Source organism: Mugil cephalus, chromosome 16 (genome assembly GCF_022458985.1).
Source record: "Mugil cephalus isolate CIBA_MC_2020 chromosome 16, CIBA_Mcephalus_1.1, whole genome shotgun sequence".
Taxonomy (NCBI): domain Eukaryota; kingdom Metazoa; phylum Chordata; class Actinopteri; order Mugiliformes; family Mugilidae; genus Mugil; species Mugil cephalus.
The window spans coordinates 4,846,157-4,865,897 of record NC_061785.1 but is presented as its reverse complement, the minus strand read 5'-3'; the positions used below and the strand labels follow the sequence as shown (position 1 = coordinate 4,865,897).

Genomic DNA, 19,741 nt, shown 5'->3' with positions numbered 1-19,741 from the left:
GGACTTAACATTAAAATAATAATAATAAGCTGACTTCCAGTTATCAAGTAAAATATTTTAAAACGGGTCAAATCCAGTCAGTGTTTCCACGTCTTCTCTTTATCTTCTGAGTTATTTCTGAACCTTTGGTCATGAGTCTCTCCTCATAAACTCCCAAGGAGCCTTCTTCCTAAAAAAAAAAAGTTCCAGGTTCAGCGCGATACAGATTTGAAACGGTCTCGCTCCGTCTCTCGGGGGAAAAAAAATACTTTTTTCTAGATGGTGCACGTCGAGCAGGTGCGGGATGATTTTTTTTTTTTTTTTTTTTATTAAACCTTTCCCGAGTGCAGGCGAGAAATCTCCTGCAAAACTTCTGAGCCTGTCAGTTGTGCAATTTTTCCCCCCCCAGGTGCTTTTTTTTTTAACATCTCATCACGTAAAAAAAAAGCTCCTTTAAACGAGTTTTTTTGTTTTTGTTAGTGCATGCATACGGGCAAAATCTTTGGGTTCTACCGAGCCCACGGCCTCAGGCTTTGCCGCGTCGTCGTGACGACTCGGAGGGACGAACTTCCTCCCTTTATTCCCACCGTGTTTCGTGAAGCGTCTCCTCCGCGTGGCTTCGTCCCCCCCCCCCCCCCCAGGGGTGTTTTCTTGTCTTCTCGCTTCAGTTGGAGGCGCTGCTGCTGTAGGAGCTGGAGGTGGAGGGAAGAGGCGGAGCCAGAGGCGTCCCGCCGCCGCCCCCCAGCGCTTTTCTGATGTGGGGCATCAGGAAGGGGTCGCTGGCCAACTGCAGCACGTCCACCCGGTCCTCCTTGTGGTACGCCAGGCAACGTCGAATGAAGGCCTACGAAGGAGGAGAAGGGAAACGGAACGTTTATTCGAACGGTTTGCTGCCGTAATAATACAGTCATTTACTAAATATACGAACCGGCTCATTAACTTCTGCCCCTTGTTGTTTGCAAAAGATAAGTTTGCGGTAAAGGTGGAAGTTTCCACCTTTAGTCACGTATTGACAACGTTTTCTACGGGTTGAGAGAGGAATTAACGCAGTAGATCGACTAATGATGGACTATTTTACTGTGATGATGAGTAAATATTGTAGAATAAACCAACACTAGTAGTAAAACAGGTTTTCATGGCCCCGTGTTAGCGCTGCCTGCTGAGGTGGAAATTTGGACATTTACAGCTCGGAGATAAAACAAAAAGAATCTTAATAAATCTTAATAAACAGGGACAATTACAGATCATTTATTTTGGCATATTTATTTCTTTTTAAACGTATTTAAACTGATATGTCTGTAACGTCAATAGTAGCGCAAACGGCTACCGTAATAACTGTAGTCTGTGCGCAACATTTTTTTTTTTTTTATCATTCATAAAAAGCTAAAATTGGGGACATTTTTGAGGACAGCTTTAGTCGGGGGACAAGTCATCCAGAACGGGGGCTGTCCCCAGAAATCGGGGACGTCTGGTCACCCTAAAATAAAAAAATTAAAAACCCAAACAATGACGTGGCACCTTTTTTTTTGTTCTGTTGCTTCATTTTTCAGACCTTTCCATCTTCACCTTCACCTTCACAGTGACACAGTCGCACCATGTGAGTTTAGAAGTGTTACATTGAAAATGGTCCGGTCCGAAACAGTGTCTCTAATCAAATATACCATTACGCCGCTATATTAAAAATTCATATCATAATAAAAAAATAAAAATACTAGTATTAAGTATGAACCACCCAGTCCTGGTTTTAACCTCCTGAGACACGAGCTTTAGTTAGATTTAGTTTATGTTAGATTAGTAGGACCGAAGAAGAAAACTATAAAAACTAATCATCATCTTTGAACAAGTTTGCGGGAAAAAAAAATGCACGTCCTCGTATGTGGACACTGAGATTGTTTCTCTGTATAATACAATAAGATGACCAGTGTGCAAGAAAACTATTTATTTCAACACCTGAACATGGAAACATTTGTTTCATTGTTCAAATATAAAACTGTTTATTTTAATGCACAACGTGGCCGTGCAAAGACAGAATTTTAAACAATCAGATCTCAACGTCCTCAAACAAAGCAGCTTTTTACTATTGATAGATTTTGTTAAATTTGCACGTTATAACAAACTAGAAAACACAATAAGCATAAAAAAAAAGTTTAAATCATAAAATATGATGATGTTTTGTGATCTTCTGCAGAATGAATTAGCCCACTATCACTTTTTTTTTTTTACACTGACTACTGCATTGACCCTTTGCTACCACTAGATGGCAGAATAAAGCGTCCACATATGAGGACAGCGGGTTTAAATGAAGCAGAATAAGAATCTGCCACAAACCTAAATCTAAAATCTAAAACATGTGAGGACGCAGAGTCTCAGGAGGTTAAATAAAAAATGTATTTACATAATTTATACACATCCTGACATCTTTAATCCCTTCTTAAGAAAACACTGAATCAAAATTAAAAGACGAACATGTTCCTGTTAATATTTTCCCTCCCAGACATTATCAGGACTTTAATCCTCTTATTATTTTCAGCCCCTTGTGTTAAACCAAGATTAAATCCAACATTCTCATTAAACATCTTATTGGTTTATTCATTACTCCTGTGAGTTAAACAGTTACTAAACTCTCAAGGGCAACGTATTCACCAAATGATACTGAGAAGTAAATGTTTCGAGTCTGACGAAGCTCAAACGTTAAGAGTGGAAAATAAATGAGTAGCAAACCTTTGCTTCTGTGGTGACCACAGGTTTAGGAGGAAACTGCACCTCTGTGGCTTTTAGTATGGTGTTCTCCTGGAGGATGTCCTGCTGCGACTGGTTGTGGCCGAACGGCTTTAAAACAAAAACAACACAAAATACAGTTAAAAAACAAAACATAAACCTGATAGTTTTGTGTTGTGATGATTGCGTTACCTTGCGTCCGTATAAACTCTGGTAGAAGATGACTCCAACCGACCACACGTCCACCTTGTTGGATATTTTCGGGGGATCCTTCCCCACGACAAAACACTCGGGTGGCAGATACCTGAAAAACCACACAATCCAGTATATCAGGCGAAACATTATGACCACCTTCATGGACTAAACGTTATTCACCGTCATAATGGTCATAATGTTGTGGCTGATCGGTGCACACTCATATGTTTTTCACACCGCATGCTGATTGAAGCTGGTGGGTGACTCAGCATCTCTCGCTCATAAAATACGCCCCCCCCCCCCCCTCCACCACCACCACAAAGCCCCGTGACGCCATATTGGTTGCTAGGTAACTGAATTGGGTACCAGTAGGTCCCGGCTCCCTGGGACGTCAGCTCCATGCCATCTGCAGAGCTGTAGCTGTCATCGTCCATAATCTTCGACAGGCCGAAGTCGGTGATCTTTATCTCCCCGCAAGCTGTGCCGTTCACCAACAAGATGTTTCCTGGAAAAAAAAAAAAAAAAAAAACGGTTTAATTTAAGATGTGATGCAGAAAATGTCACACGACGCTCACGAAGAGACGCTTTGCTGCTGCTGCTGCTGCTGCTGCAGAGTGAATGAATGAATGAATGAATGAATGAACGGGTACCGGGCTTGAGGTCGTAGTGGATGATGGGCGGCCGGATCTGGTTGAGGTACTTGAGAGCGTTGACGAGCTGCATGACGATGGAGCGTCCCTCCTTCTCCGTCATCAGCTTGTTCTGCTTCAAGTAGAAATCCAGGTCGTTGCCTTCGCAGTATTCCAGCACCGTGCAGAACCTGCAGCAGAGGAAACATTTAGACACATCAAAACACGATGCATCAGACAATTAAACAGAGACAGTGCAAATGCTCCAGGGGGAGAAATGATTTCCAACTTGCAACTCACGCTTTTCACTTTTTAGATGAAGCTAATTTAACTTTTAACCGTCGTTAAGGCTAAAGCGTTGAATGCCAGTCTGGTGTTTTAGCCTAATATCATAGATGAGTTCCTGAAATCCAAGTGTCTGTAAAGCTTGAAGAGGTTTGCAAAGCTTTTAACAGGTGCTGGGACTGAGTAATAAGGACAAAAAAATGTGTATCTCAATGTTTTTACCATTAAATAGTAATTAGGACAAACAAACAGGTCTTTAGTTAGTGTGGAACCTGACATGGCTCTGACACTTCTTTATATTTTTGTGTTTATTTGTTAACGAAATGTCACTTTTATCACGGTAGTTGATCCATTGTATGGACCGTGCGTGTGTTTATGGAGCTGCAGCTCTAACACTTTTATCGTAGTGCACGACATCAACATGTGTTTTTTTTCCGAGTGAACAACTTACGAGTCCTTGTCGAGCGAGAAATAGTCGTAGAGTTTGACTATTCTGGGATGATCCAGTTCTTTGTGGATCCTGTACTCTCTGCAGGCGTGTCTGCAAACATGGATTCATTAAATTAAATTAAATTAAACATAACTAGTTATGACGATCACAGGTGAATAGGCTGATAGATATCACCATGAAACTTCTCCAGTTGATTAATGACATAAATACAATAATTTGAACTGTGAATTTATATTTAAATATGCAAATGAGGAGTTATCTACTTAAATATGCGCTAATTTTCATACCTTTCCAGAACAGAAATCTGAATAATGGCTAAAGTGAGGTTCAAAATTCTTGTTTCATTTTCTTAACATATTAGATTTCCAGGTATTTACAGGGGGAATTTTGGATATTTATTTTTTACCATTATTATTTTTACCATTAATCACAAAATACTGTCAACAGTCTAAAAAAAAAAAAAAAAAAATTGCCATATTTTTAGCAGTAAAATGTTCTATAAATCAGGCTCTGAGTGATATATGATAAATCTCCTCTGTAAATACCTGCACAATGTAGTTAGGAATAAATGTGTAAAGCTTGGTTTGTGTAAATCCTACCGAAGTGGAGATTTGTGGCTCAGATTATGCAGAAAAACTCAATTTTGAAGTTTTACATTGTAAAATCATGTCTATTTTTATTGGAAAACACTATGAACCAAAACCAAACCTACTCAAATCCTTCAAAACATCTCATATAATCACATCAACATATATAATATCAAAATATCACATTAAATTCTCAATAAGTTTATTCAAGTGTGAAACATGAATGATGATCGTCTCCTTTTATCAAAGACAATTTACGGCCGGATGAACTCAGATGAGTCTTTATTTATTTACTTTTTTTTTTTCACTTTTCTTCCTAATTTGAGCTGTAATTTTCTTCTTAGAGAAAACTTCACCGAATTTTTAAACTTCCTTCGCAGATAATGTCAGAAATCGACACCGACCAATAAGTTTGAGACAAATAAAATCGTTACAGGTTTAAGAACAAAGGTTTCAGACTCACTTGTGGTAGTTTTCTTTCTTCTCCTCCCTCCAGTTCTTGTTAAGCTGATGGATTTTTATGGCTACGTATCTTTGCTCCGTCAAATCAAACGCCTGAAAAAAAAACAATTACAATTACACATGAACAGACTTTTAAAATACTCATAATGAACCAAATAAACAAAACATTCGTACCTTGAAAACTTCACTAAATCCGCCTTTTCCAAGCAAATGTAGAAGCAGGTATCGATCATTCAGTGTGGGATGGTCTTTAAACCTGGAGAAAAGTTAAATGATTTAAGTTTAATGACGTCTGAACCACTTCATGAAGGTATTTTAAACGTAGACGATAACGCACTGTGAGTTGTCCTCGTTGTGGATTCTCTTCAGCTCCCGGATGTGCAGGTTTCTCACTCGCTCCAAATGCTCCAGCTCCGACTGAATCTCTGCTTCCTCCTGCACACGGACACACAAACATTCATCCTCTGCTGGACGAGATTCTCACAACCTGAATCTAAAATAAGAGCAGGTACCTTTTTCAAATGACCGATTCGAAGTTTGAAAATCTCCTCCTGCTCGTGGTACTCGGCCAGCGACAACCTGGGAGGGAAACGTCAGCGTTAGTGTGAGAATATTAACGGCGACAAGGTTTGAGTTTGAGTAAAAACACACACACGCAGAGAGAAACGCAACACAAATTAGATGTAAACATGTTTGAAACTCTAGTAAAACTAAATCCAAGGACTCAAAAAGAGGACGTATGGTCACCGTAGAGAACAAAAACAAAAAGGAAGATATTAATTTAACCATTTAATTCAGTTTCAATTTATACAAAACAATATATTCAAACATTTAATATTAGTTATTATTATTTTTTATTATTTCTACTCTTTTTAAGTCCTTTGTTTGCAGTGAGGACACATTCTTCTACTTCAATGACTTTGATTAAAAAAGGCCAGTTTTCATGATGCCTTCATGAAAACTCCGATATCGTATCGTTTAATGCTACTGATCGGAGAAAAATAAGTTTGGTGTATTGTCACCGTTTGCTGAGGATTAAAATATGCGCAGAAGTTAATTACTTTTTTTAAAAAAACAGACAAGAACCAATGGAAAATAAAGATGTGTAACAGTAAAAGGTGTAATACACTTAACAGATTTAGAAATATATTTTAAAATAATAGTATTAGTCAATATATAATTGAACATTAAACAAAATATTGTGAGTACAATTTTTGATCCCTTCTTATTAAATTAGAGATATAAATATTATAATAAGAAGGATAGACACAGTAAGTTAAGGCTTCAGTCTATTTTTCCTTCAGTATTTGTGTATAAATCATATTGCACCGTGTTTGTGCGCTTACGTTTCGCTCTCCTGGCCGTTGCTCCGGCTCTTTCGTCTGTTCTGCTCCAGGTTGGGTGGAGGCGTCTGGGCCATGGAGGGAGGTTTCCTCTTCCCCAGCAGCTTCCTCTGCCTCTCGATGTCCTCCCGCTGGGAGTTGACGCGCTCTTGCTGCCTGCAAGATGGCAAATTCAATCTGGTGTGAACAGAACATTCTGGTATGCAGATGATTTTAAACTTTTTTTATTTTAAACGCTGACTTGATGAGGTTCTGGAAGGCGAATCCGTCCGTCCACTGCTCGGTGAAGGAGGCTCCGTGGCGAACGGTGGTGAAGTGGCCCAAGCGTAGACGGTCCTGCATGCTCTTGTCCCTGCAAGCCCGTTTCTCCTGCTTCGACTGAAATATACGCACATACATGCATGAATATAACTGTAGAACACGCACCCTGAAAACTGAATGCAAAGAACACACCCACCTTCTCAATCAGCAGCTTCTTGCTCATGGTCACGCACTTATTGAGCCGCTCCTTGTAGCGCTCCAGCATCTTCTGCTGCTCGTCCACCTGCCGCCTCAAGTCACAGTTTGCCTGAGGAAACACACAACAACACGGTCACTCTGAACACTAGCGGTGGATATTGGCAAGAACTTAGCGGTAAAACTCCAGGTCTGAACGATGAAGCCAATGTGGACGTGCAAAGAAACTGCAGTTCATCGAGTGGCCACTAGAGGCTCCAAAAGCGAGCAAATCCCTATAGACCCTCATGTTAAAAAGCCCAACTTTACAGCATTATTAAACATGTTTACAGCCTCGTAGAAAATAGTCTCAATAGTTTATTTCACTTTTCATGACAACTGTACAAGGACTGATTTTGTTTCCTTACTTACTTATTAATTTATTTTTTTTATTAAGGTTTAAAATTCTGCATAATTAAGGGTTTTCCCACTTTGAGTGAGAGGTGGTAGCCTGAGCTAGCTAAAGCTAGGTGGTGGAGAACTGGGTGGGCGGGTCTCAAATGTCCGATACGACCCTCCTGCCCCTTAAATGTCAAAATACAGTTCACAATTGTCTGCTTGAGCAGAGATGTGTGGCACTAGCTGGGTTTACATGGAGCCATATATTCCGATTACAATCGATTTAGAAGCCGAATGAAAGCGCTCCATGTAAACACCTCAATGGGAATAAACGGGGAACAAACTGAATGAAATTTAATTTGGTTTTACAGAGGTACAATAGTCCTTTTCCCAAAGTGACCCCGAGTCATGTGAACGGTGAATCTGAATGAAGTCAGGCTCGGCTCGGTCTGGTCGTAAATGTGCAGTGACGTCCGAGAGCTTGTTTTTAATAATAACAACTCTGAAAGAGCTGGACATTATCGCACACTTAGACGCTTAGAAAACATAGAAATATTGAACTGTTTAAAAAGGTCCATCAAAAATGAATTAAAGCGGAGACAGACTAAAGCCCGGAACAATTTCGGAAACCGCTTGAAAACCGAGAAGACCGGCTACGATAATACTACGCAAAAGTGGATATGACCCCACAAACTTTCCGAATCAAGAATAAAAAAGTGACGAGTGATCAGTCATGGGATTATTTTATAGGGTTTAGATTATCCAGATCCATACTCCATCTCAGTAGGTGGTGATAATGCACCTGAACATTGTCGTTGCCAATCGCCATTCAAAAAAAGAAGAAGAAGAAGAACGGGAGGTTTTTAAATCGATGTGCACATGTCACACGTCTGTAAAACGTCTGTTCTAATTAAAAGTAGAGGTTCATGTAAACATCAGATCAGAACAGATATAAACACATATAAACAGACCTGAAACTGAATCAATTACAATGATTTCAGTGGTAATGAGAGAAAAGTCTCCATGTAAACCCCTGACATGCTGCCGTATCCATATTTTCCCTTCTCCTAGTGTCCGTTAAGTCTCACTACGACGTGCTGCAGCAGGAGTTTCCATTTGCGTTGCTGACATTTACACACACAATGTAATTTAAGCAACAATTAAAGTTAACGAGGAAGCGCTTCACGACGAGCCGGTGCTGGTTTGTTACTGGTGATATGATGTCGAGTGGAAGCTAATTTGTCTGGATCAGCAGAGACGAGCGGCGCGACGGTGACGTTTCATCCGATTTTCCCCGTCTCACCCTGAGCAGGTCGTCGATCCTCCCTTCCTTCTTCTCCAGGTCAGAGTTCTTGTCCCTTTCCAGCGCCGTCAGCTTCAGCAGCGTCAGTTCAGACTGAGGGAAACATCGTCTTATATTATCAAATGGTACAGACTTCCCTTGGGTCACATAGCAACTAAAAAAAGCATGTTAAGTCTCACTGTCTGATGAAAGGCAGCGTTAGTCGGGGAGATTGAGGCCCGGTTACCTGGATGGCTTTGTGTGAGCAGGACTGTGTCGGTGCCGTCTTCACAGAGCTGCACGACGAAGAGTCTGTGTGGGCTGAGCCGGTGGACGAAGGACTGCCATGCTGGAACTGATGAGTTCAAGAGAGAGACAGAAAACAGGACACATGCAGGGAGATACAGTGGCAGATGGTTAATCAATTTCCAGGTGTTCCCTCCCTTGCACAATATCGCCTTTGAGCACTTATTCCAGAGTCTGCATCTTTTGAGGTGACCAAACTTTTGGCCCTTTGGCCTTTTGGTGCGTTCATTATCGTATTCAGAAGTCGGGATTTCTGAGTTTCTACTCAAGAAACTCGTAGGATCCTCACTATCCTAAGAGTTGAGTTTCCAAGATGGCCGCCCCGCGCGTAGAGGCTCCTGTAATATTCGATTTATTAGCTCTTCTGATTAGTTTTTGTTGCATTAAAGTATTTTTCCCACATACATATGTTGAAATGCTGAATTTTATGTTTTCCATGTGTTATATGGGAACTAACAACGGCTAAAAACAACAGCCTGGTAAAACCAAAACTTTCTACATTTAAATTAAACAATTAAGACTTTTGAATATTTTTTTTTACAAATTTCTGCCTCGTGTTGTCTTGTAGATTTCACTAGTGTAATTAATTCTAGTAATAAACTCATGAGTTGGTTCAGGTTATCGGTTCCATTTACAATTTGTGTCACTTAAATTTAGTTTAACATTATAGCAATAATAATAGTTAATATAAAGAAGATTTTTAACTCCAAAAATGTAAATACTGAACACACCAAGTTATATTCAGACAAAGCGAGAGCTTTCACGGGCGCAGATGTCTTGTTTACCGACGTAACCTGAACGCACCATTAGGAATTTAGAATAGAAAAACCTTTATTTGTCCTTTGGGTTGAGGGAAAAGTATCATCCCACAGATACTTGATCAGTTTGAGATCTAATGACCTTTGACACCAGCTAAAGGGTCGAACAGGGGAGTAAAGGTGGAGAAAAGGTGAGAGTGATGGAGATGGATGCTGGTGCTCACCGGAGGATTAGACAGTGAGTGCTGAGGGGAGGAGCGCACCAGCACAGGGATGAACCGGGCTGGACTGGTACCAGAACCACTGCTGCCAGCAAACTGGCAACGTGGGGAGTTAGCAAAGCGTGAAGAAACGAGACGGAGAGAAAAACGAGATAGACAGGGTGGTTATTTAGACCGGACGGACGGAGACAGGCAGGCAGACACAGACAGACAGACAGAGAGACAGAGACAGACAGACAGACAGAGACAGAGACAGACAGAGAGACAGACAGACACAGACAGACACAGACAGACGGACAGACAGAGAGACAGACAGACAGAGACAGACAGACAGACAGACAGACAGACAGACAGAGAGACAGACAGAGACAGACAGACAGGACAGACAGAGAGACAGACAGAGAGACAGACAGACAGACAGACAGACAGACAGACAGACAGACAGACAGACGGACAGACAGAGAGACAGACAGAGAGACAGACAGAGAGACAGACAGAGACAGACAGAGACAGAGAGACAGACAGACACAGACACAGACAGACAGACAAAGAGACAGACAGACAGACAGAGAGACAGACAGAGACAGAGACAGACAGACAGACACAGACACAGACAGAGAGACAGACAGACAGACAGACAGACACAGACAGACAGGCAGACAGAGAGACAGACAGACACAGACAGAGACAGAGAGACAGACAGACAAAGAGACAGACAGACAGACAGAGAGACAGACAGAGACAGAGACAGAGACAGAGACAGAGACAGACAGACTGTGCAGGAGAAATCAGTGCATGAGCATGAAAAAGTAAAGCTGGAGACGATGCACAAGAAAATGGAAGGATTCAACTAATATTCAAGTTTGTACTCACCTCAAAATAATCACTTAATTTGTGCGATCTTCCCTTCCCTACAAAAAAATAGAGTGGAAAATTAAATATCTGATTTTATGTTATGTTATTAGGCCCAGAAATGACTGAGTCCTGTTCTTTCTGCTTAAATCTGTTAATCAACCTCAGTACTGATCAAAACTACGAAATATTAAGAACAAAAATGACAATTTTTACCCTTTAAATGGCTTTTTTAAGTCACTGATATGGAAAAAAACAAACACAACATGACTTATTTTCAATATAAAAAATGATCGGAAACCTACCTGTTATCACAGTCTTGGACATGTCAAAGATAAGTGATTTTTTTATATAAAAAATAAATAATTTTGTGTGTATTTTTCCCCATATCAATGACTTAAAAAAAAAAAAGTGATTTTAAAAGTTTAAAAAATTTAATATTTTTTTAAAATGCTACAATCTTGTAGCATGTGCAATTGATGTTTACACGTCTACACTTCACCACTGCTGCAATAAAAACAATATATATTCTATTTTATAATTTTCAATATTTTTTTTAGTATTAGCACTTTAACTTTAACTGTAAATCTTTGTAAAATAACACCTTCTTTGCACTATTTTGTAATTGCTCCATGTTTTATTGCACTGAAAAGGAGAAATTCTCTAATCTCGCTATATAATAACAATAAAGGGGGAACAATATTCTATTCTATATAATACTAATAATAATAGTAATGAGGTTGATTAACAGATTTAAACAAAAAGAAAAGTGAAAAAATATTTTTTTTTTTTTATTGTTGGCCTAATAGCATAAATAATTTTTGAGTAACAGTTAGAATATCAATAAAAATACCAACATGCTTGATAAAAACATTGTGTTTTTTCTTGTTTTAGGTAATTATGCCATTAGACTTTTAACGGGACATGAATGTTAGGACCAAAAAGAAAAGCAGCCACGTGATCTGAACATTACAGAGAAATATTAGAGAGACACAGAGAAACATGATGCAGACTGAACTCACCTTGACTGTTGCTGTCATACGTGTCTCCTTTTCTCTTCCTGTTCCTCTCACCGGCCTTTTTCTCTGGCGTCTGACAGGAGAATAAATTCACATTTACATGTTTCTTCCATTAAAACTGATCAGATTACATGGACATAATTGATGCAGTGAGATTAACAGCAGCTTCTGCTCTGACGTTGAATGAAACGTTAACGAACTGGGATGAATTACTGTCAAATTAAGTTATTGACAAAGTGGGATGTCGGCTCGTTGCCCTGCAAGAAGATCAGGGGATCAAACCTGGATAAATGGTTCTACTTTATCTGGAAGGACGTGAGTCAAATCCTGCAGTTTATTGTGGATTCTCGTGCAGTTTGTGTTACAACACGACACTTTTCAGAGACGGGAATGCGACTCATTGCCCCGACTAACCTCCAGCTCCTTGTCACTGAGGGATCCTGCGCTGCACAGAGACTGGTTGGATGATTCGCTGTTGGCTGAACTCTACGACACAGGAGAGAGACAAGTCATGACGCGCTCTCGCGGGCAGAAAATCAGAGACATTTAACACATTTAAACCGATATGTTTCACGTTGAAAATGCGGAAGGGCGGTTAAAGAAAACGCGCTAATCCAACGAGAATTAACGTGCAGCCTGGAAATAACCCAACAATTGAGTTTGACCGTGTGCTTCTGAGCTTGAAAATTCACTGTAACCGAGATAAAATGCTAAGCTACGACGCTACAGTGGGTGTGTGCGCGACACGTCCCGTCTTAATCTGCATGTTCCAGTTGGCGGGATCAGCTGGTGTCATTCGCGGCCAGCTGCACCGCCTGATGAGACTAAGAAGAACCAGCAGGTTCACTCACTGGGGCAGGAGGCTAATGCTTTTAGGGCCCGCTGGCTTTCTGCTGCTCGCACGGACGAGTAATGGTCTCGTTTCTCCTGTTAACATACGCTCACTGCAATAAAGACCTGCACCGTGCATTAATACCAAACACTGTCAACAACACTCGCAGTCGTTCTACATCATTTAGCAGGATTTAATTCACACGCAAGCATGAATAATAGAGGCTGCTTTCTCAGCGGGAGGAGGAGGAGGAGGAGGAGGGTATTTTCTCAAATGTGCACCCGACCAAACGCGGTGATGCCCAGTTCACTTCACCGGCCGCCGGACGCTGGGAGCTTCAGCTCCGGTGCCATTTCAGTGTCACCGGTCTGGACTGAAACAAAAAAGAGCCGCAGGATCCCGGCTCCCGTGTCAGAGCCAAAACAGAGCTCGTCTTGTTTCACCTTTTACAGATCGTTCCACGGGAGGGAACTTTCCTGAACACAGAGGACACTGTACAGAGAGATGACTTCAGAGCTTAAACCGAACATAGACACTAACGCGTGAGAGAGACTTCACTAGCAGCTCATTTTGCAGTTTGCGGCGGGTTTATCCGTGTTATAATACGATAAAAAAAAACTAACTGCAATATAAATAAAACACGATCCGTATAACAAATGTTTTCTTTCTTAATTTGTATAATTTAATTGAATTTATAGATGGCGTGATGAGGATGGAAAGATGGAAAGGACTTGTGCCACAAAAAAAAAACAAAAAAAGGTGCCATGTTTGGTTGTTTGGGTTTTTTTTATGGTGACCAGACGTCCCTGTTTTGGACGACCTGTCCCCCGGCTAAAGCTGTCCCTGAAAATGTCCCCAATTTTAGCTTTTTATGAATGAGAGAAAAAAAAAAAATGTTGCACGCAGACTACAGTTATTACGGTAGCCGGTCGCGCTGCTATTGACGCCAGTTTAAATATGTTTAAATGTGAATAAATATGTCAGAATAAAAATTAAACTGTAGTCGTCCCTGTTTGTTCATCCATCTTGATAAGATTTAGGTCTTTTTATTTTATTATTATTATTATCTCCAACCTGTTAATGTCCCTGGATTTCCACATCAGCAGACAGCGCCAACACGGGGCCATTATTCTGCCATATTTACTCATCATCACAGTAAAATAGTCCATCCTCAGTCAACCTGCTGCATTAATTCCTCTCGCAACCAGTGGAAAATGTTGCGAACACGTGACTATGCTTGAAAAAAAAAATACCCAAGTTCCCAGCGGCTGCTTAGAATTAAAACAAGAACTGATATTAAACGTCCGTGTGTTTCTGTGTCGACCTGTGGAACAGTTACGATGACACATTTAAAACTATTAAAAACACTTTAAAAACTATTTCAAGTAATATTGACGGCAGCTATGAAAAGAAGTAATGATGATTTTTTAAAGATGGAAGCTGAATGTTGGACAATAATCAGCATGAGCTTCAGCCTACACCTTTTCAATTAGCTTCATCCCTCATCGTATTTTGTGTATGTTGAAAGCAAATTGAATTTGCTTGAGGGAAACAGGGTTAAATGCTAATAGAATTAACTGAACTGGACGTCACAACATACTCGGTCCAGCTGTACAACAACTCCATGTTATCATTCCTATGTTTATACTGTTTTATTATTAATTATTATATCAATAAAATCGTAAAAAGCGTAACATGTAAAATGTAAATCTTCATATGCTACATTTGTACATGTTTTGCTTATATTATTTTATTTATAACTTATTGTATCTTTCTTATTACTTCTGGTTCTCAAGAGTGATTTTTACGTACAACTAAGCTCCCAAGCAAAATATCCCTCGTGCGTGACTGAAGTCTGTCCATTCAGCGCCAGCGTTTAATGAAATAATCCATGCAACAACAACAACGGCAGCAACGACACAAACATATACGCCGACCTTGGCCACACCGACTCCGGTGAAACGAGCCTCGAGCAGCTCCTGTCTGCGCGGGTCCAGGCTCAGAGCCTGACTATGATGAAGACCTTCCATCATACCTACACAGCACAAACACAAACAGGGCGAAACACAAACAAACAAACATGTAACTTAAGTGGGTGAACAAGTTGGTGTTGGACACAAGACGCATGCAAAACATCCTTTCTCATTTGGGCAAGTTGTCATAAGAGTCTGAACAATGTCGAGTCTGGACAGAAAACCAGCCCAGTTTCAGCTGTGAGCTTATAAAAATAGTAGTTGTGTGATTTACTTAAGAAGACGACGTTGTACAGTTTACACACAAGAAAATCTACAACATGCACAAGCATATTTTCTTGTGTGTTGCCGCTACAGTTGTTATCTTTTATCTTAACCACCAAAAACTGCTTTAACAAACTAAAACTTGACGACTTCTGGTTCCTGTTTGTCGTCTGAACCAGTCAAACTCCTCAATCATTCAATGTCTCCATTAAAATTTCATGCAAATTGTCATTCAAATAGTAATCGGCATAACGAGTAAGGCTAAGACACAGAATCTGAGGACAACAAAATAATATCTGTCGTTTCATTGTCATTATCTTACATATAAAAGCTTTGAATTTGAACATAATATATAAAAACTTCTTCTCTTTCTAGGAATTCACCACCTAAATATGAATGTATTAATCTAAAAGTATATAAGCCACTTTCTATACAGCAGTTTAACTTGTCCATCAGATTCAAGACTGATTCATTGTCATTTTGTGTGCACATAAAGAAATTTTAGGTGGTATATGTATTAAATTAAAATTAAAATCAAGCTATAGAGCTTCTGTACTTCTGGTGGAATAAAACACGCTTTGGGATTTTCATAAAGTCTCTGCTGACTCTCAATTTCTAATAATTCAGCACATCCGTGCTAAATTGAGGCATCGAGAAGATGCAAGTAGGTCAAAACAAACACATAAACAAACACATAAACAAACTAGAAGCCTTGAGCCGACGCTTCAGCGAACCAAACTTCATGGAAGTACACAAATGGACATAATGAACACGAATAACACGAAACACAAAATAAACATAAACTGAAAATTACATATTATACTTGTCCAAAAAGGTGGTGGCAGGAAGTGCAGACTTATTTTATCCCATCATTTCTTAATAGATCAATAGAATCTGAATATTTCATTAATATTAATAATAATAATCTTGACATTATTATAAAAACAAACACACAAATACTCATAAATGATAACCAAATACCTAAAGACTCCCCTCCAAACTTTCACCCCACAAATTAAAACACAAAAACTCTTCCTCGTTGTGTTAAGTGTAGTGTAATTTCATTTTCCTCTTTTATTGGCCAAGCACGTGGTGCACATACACACAAGGAATTTGACTCTTTGCTCACTTGTACAAAAACAAAGAACTTAAATAAGCGTAAATAATTGAACAGTGAGTATGTGTGAATTACAACCCCCCCTTCCCTTCCCTTTCAGTAAATCATTTTTGAACATTTGCATTGTCTGAAACTCTCTGAATTGTACAAGTCTTGACTGTAATGAGCTTGTGTAGTGATATAATATCCTGATAATCTGCACTGTTTTCTCGTGTAAAATGAGTAGTGAATGTATTGTACTTGTGTATTTACTGCCCCCAGACTTCTGCACAGTAAATGTGTGAATCACAAGTTAAACTGATTAGTTTTTATGTCTGAGCATGATAAGATAAGATATATCTTTGTGGGTTTTATTTGTCATATAGTAGTTTTACACAGTGAAATGTATAAACCTGCAGCCAGTAGTAAAAAAAAAGTACTACAGTAGAAACAGTAACAGCACACAAGACACAAAAAATATATAGATATATGTGTATGACTGAGTTTAAAAATAAAACATGAATTGAGATGTAAACTTAAAAGGAGTGTGGCTCGTATATACGTGAATTTACAACATTTGACTAGCTATAGCTCAGAGGTAGTTATGTAGCATGATGCTAACGCAGCTAGCCTTACCTGGAGGACCTTTCGCAGTTTTCACAACCACTCACAAACTCCTTAACGACTCCCAGTCCCAGCACACCTCAAACAAAGTTGCCCGAATTAAGCTTTTCCATTTACAGTGTCTTCGAAGAGCGGCGGCCGGCTCCCTCCGGTGTCACCCAGGACAGGGGGAGGGGGAGGGCCGCGATCCTCGGGTTTTCCTGGGCCCGGGTCTCGGTGCTCCTAGGGCGGGCGCACCGGGAGCTGTCAACGCCCTGAAGCCTCCTGACAAGTGCTGTCACATTTCTGCTTCACTCGCCTTTCCTCTTGGCATTATCGAGCGTTGCAACGCTCACACCGGGAGGAGTCGCCTTGTTAGCGTCCATTCTTTTAAGCTGGCGATGAAAGATCATAACCCGAACCCCCACCCCCACCCCCCAGCAGCAGCAGCAGCCAGGCCGCACGGAGCTCCAGGGACGGCTTTAAGCGGCGCCTCCTTTGCGGCTAGTTTAACAGATAATGCGAGCTCCTCGGGTCAGATCCAACCTTAAAGCAGACACTGCTGCAGACTCTAGTTACGGCTGGAATAGGGGCTTAATGCGAAACTTCCATGGGGCCCCCCCAAAACCCCCTAACCCCCCCCCCGAAAACCTGTTGTGTTTTTACAGAATTTGCCTCGTTTGAAATGTTTGTGCATCAATTGCATTGCATCTAATCTTGTGCTATGATTTATTTATTCTGAAAAGAAAGTTGATGCATCAACTAAAACTGTGTTTTGTGCAATAGTGCAAAAGTTAATAGCAAAAGCAGATAGATAGATAGATAGATAGATAGATAGATACTTTATTTATCCAGGTGCAATAATAATTTAATAATTTACAATACAACCAATACTGTTGTCTCATTTTTGGCATTTCAGCTATATCAGAATCAGAATCAGAAAAAACTTTATTTATTTTTATTCATCCCCGAGGGCTTTGCTTGTTTGTTTCTTTTAAATTATATGTTATCCTTTTAATAGGTAGTTACTAACATTTATCTTCAGGATGATATTAATTCATATGTGTTGATCCACACAATATAAGTGGAATGATAAGTATACTTTTAGCATTTTTACTTAGAAACTGACTGGATAGATAGAATGACGTAAAAGTAAGATACGATGTCTAAAAAGTATGTATACAAGTATATACAAAGTATATGTAGAATATCCCAAACTATATATGATATAATTATGTACTGTATTTATAAAATAATAGAAAAAACTTTATTTGTACAGGGCAAAAAAAGTAACAAGAATAAAGAGTGGACTGTGTAAAAGATAAATAAGATTAAAAAAAATAGAATAAACAATAAACAAGTATTGACATATATTCAAAAAGTAATGAATTGCAACAAAAAGTAGTTGGATTTTAACAAAAAGAACTTGTAGCAGAAAGTATTTCATGACAAAGCTTAAGTATTGAATTGCAAACAGGAAGCGTCTGTCGGATATTGCACAGGATTGTACACGGTGCAGAGAAAGTAAATGAATTGCAACAGAAAGTATTGGATTGCAAACAGATATATAATATTACACATATTTTTTTCACGATTGTTGTTCATGTTCAGATCATTATTCAAACCTATATTACAGGGGCCAGATAACCTACAGGCATAATAACAATAAGTCATAACAACTCCACATTTGTTTTAGTGCAAAGACGAACAAGTTAATTAGGAGAACGTTTACATTTAATAAACTATCCTTTTAAATAAAAATCACATTTCTTACGAAAAACAAGTACAATTTGAACACATTGCTGCTCACTCCTGGATCTCAGTGGTGTGGTTTGTCCACTTGTCTGACTAAACAAAGTGGACAAATTAGAGACAACAGTTATTTTCATTGAAAACATTATTCCTCAAAATATAACGATTGCATGACAGGTTAGAATTGTTTATAGGTTACATTCAGTTAGAGCTTCCTGAAGTCATCCCCACATCAGAAAACAAACACACAGATGGAAATTGTCCCAACGTAACATAAAATATGTACAATAAAACACAAAGATCAGGCGTCTGTAGAGAAAACACTGAGTGGCTGCTGGTATTTCATTAGCTTAGCTGCACTTCAAGCTTTGAATTGAACTTGCAGATTCCCATTCATCATGTAAAGTCGTGCTACATCTAAAACAGACGGGTGTGGAGTTTTGGTTTCCACCTGAACCTCAAACAACTGGGGTCTGTTAACAACCCTGTACTCACCTGTAATTAGAAGAGGCTCAGATGAGCCTTGTTTTTTCACAATAAGTGTTTCTTTAACAACCCATTAGTGGCCAGAAACTCAAGGTGTGGGAGTGAAACTTCGAAGGGAGAGTAGTTAAGACTGTGTTGATAGATTCAGTTAATTACATCAAGGTTACATGAAACTGACACAAAACTGTGAGATGGATCGAAGGTGAAACACTCCTGCTTTGAACAGTTTGCATGAGAGAGGCTTCTTTAAAAGGGTGGTTTTCTTTGATTAGTGAAGTCAGGCTGCTTCATATAAACACTGACACATGAACCACTCAGATATAAGACTCAATATTTGCTAAAAAAAAACAAACAAACTAAAAAAGACATACTTATCATCACTGCAGCATCCTGTCTCGCTATAATCTGCTGAATATTGATAACTCCACCCCCTTTTAATGACTCAAATAATACTTAAATATGTAGAAGAACCTCTTTATGTCATTTAATATATATCCATAAAGGTCTAGCCGCCTTTAGGTCCCATCTGGAGACTCAGATCAGCCCCGTCCTGTAACCATGGAACCAGCCAATAAGGCAGTAATAACCTGAAGTCTGGTTAGTTGAAATGTGTTGAAAAGCGCTATATGCAATAACAGGTTACGTACAATCTAGATCTTGTGTATTTCTCCTTTCCTGTCTTGGTCACTAATGAATGGATACTTCTCCTTGTATTTGTTTTTCCCACTAAAATGGTTTGTGTATTTAACGCTAAGTCCGTTTTTTGTTCCTCCCAGGGTATTTTCTTCATTTTCTTCTATTTTTTTCTCATGTT

The 19,741-nt window shown here is 39.4% G+C and overlaps 1 protein-coding gene across 2 annotated transcripts; it reads right to left on the bottom strand.

Moving 5' to 3' along the window:
- Positions 1 to 171: 171 nt before the first annotated feature.
- LOC125022275 (serine/threonine-protein kinase tousled-like 2) lies at positions 172 to 17,193 on the bottom strand. 2 transcript variants are annotated; one of them, XM_047608793.1, is made up of 21 exons: positions 16,723 to 17,193; positions 14,691 to 14,788; positions 12,336 to 12,407; positions 11,925 to 11,994; positions 10,924 to 10,961; positions 10,054 to 10,146; positions 9,013 to 9,120; positions 8,787 to 8,879; positions 7,107 to 7,217; positions 6,891 to 7,027; positions 6,653 to 6,805; positions 5,819 to 5,885; positions 5,644 to 5,741; positions 5,481 to 5,562; positions 5,308 to 5,399; positions 4,258 to 4,347; positions 3,543 to 3,712; positions 3,259 to 3,397; positions 2,890 to 3,001; positions 2,701 to 2,808; positions 172 to 823 (listed from the first exon to the last, which is right to left on the bottom strand). In XM_047608793.1, exons 2-21 carry the CDS (start codon positions 14,784 to 14,786, stop codon positions 644 to 646), a joined length of 2,109 nt encoding a protein of 702 aa, XP_047464749.1. In that variant the 5' UTR covers positions 14,787 to 14,788; positions 16,723 to 17,193; the 3' UTR covers positions 172 to 643. The 2 variants fall into 2 exon arrangements, with proteins under 2 accessions (XP_047464749.1, XP_047464750.1); XM_047608794.1 differs by lacking the exon at positions 10,054 to 10,146 and having other exon boundaries at positions 16,723 to 17,191.
- Between the last annotated feature and the right edge of the window lie 2,548 nt (positions 17,194 to 19,741).

What these genes read in the sequence shown, in the direction of transcription:
- LOC125022275 (XM_047608793.1), bottom strand. Translation starts at nt 14,786, where the DNA reads ATGATGGAAGGTCTTCATCATAGTCAGGCTCTGAGCCTGGACCCGCGC. An exon ending in GCCTTCCAGAACCTCATCAA is followed by an intron (nt 6,806 to 6,890) that starts GTCAGCGTTTAA and finishes GCCATCTTGCAG; the next exon opens with GCAGCAAGAGCGCGTCAACT. An exon ending in AAGAAAGAAAACTACCACAA is followed by an intron (nt 4,348 to 5,307) that starts GTGAGTCTGAAA and finishes CCATGTTTGCAG; the next exon opens with ACACGCCTGCAGAGAGTACA.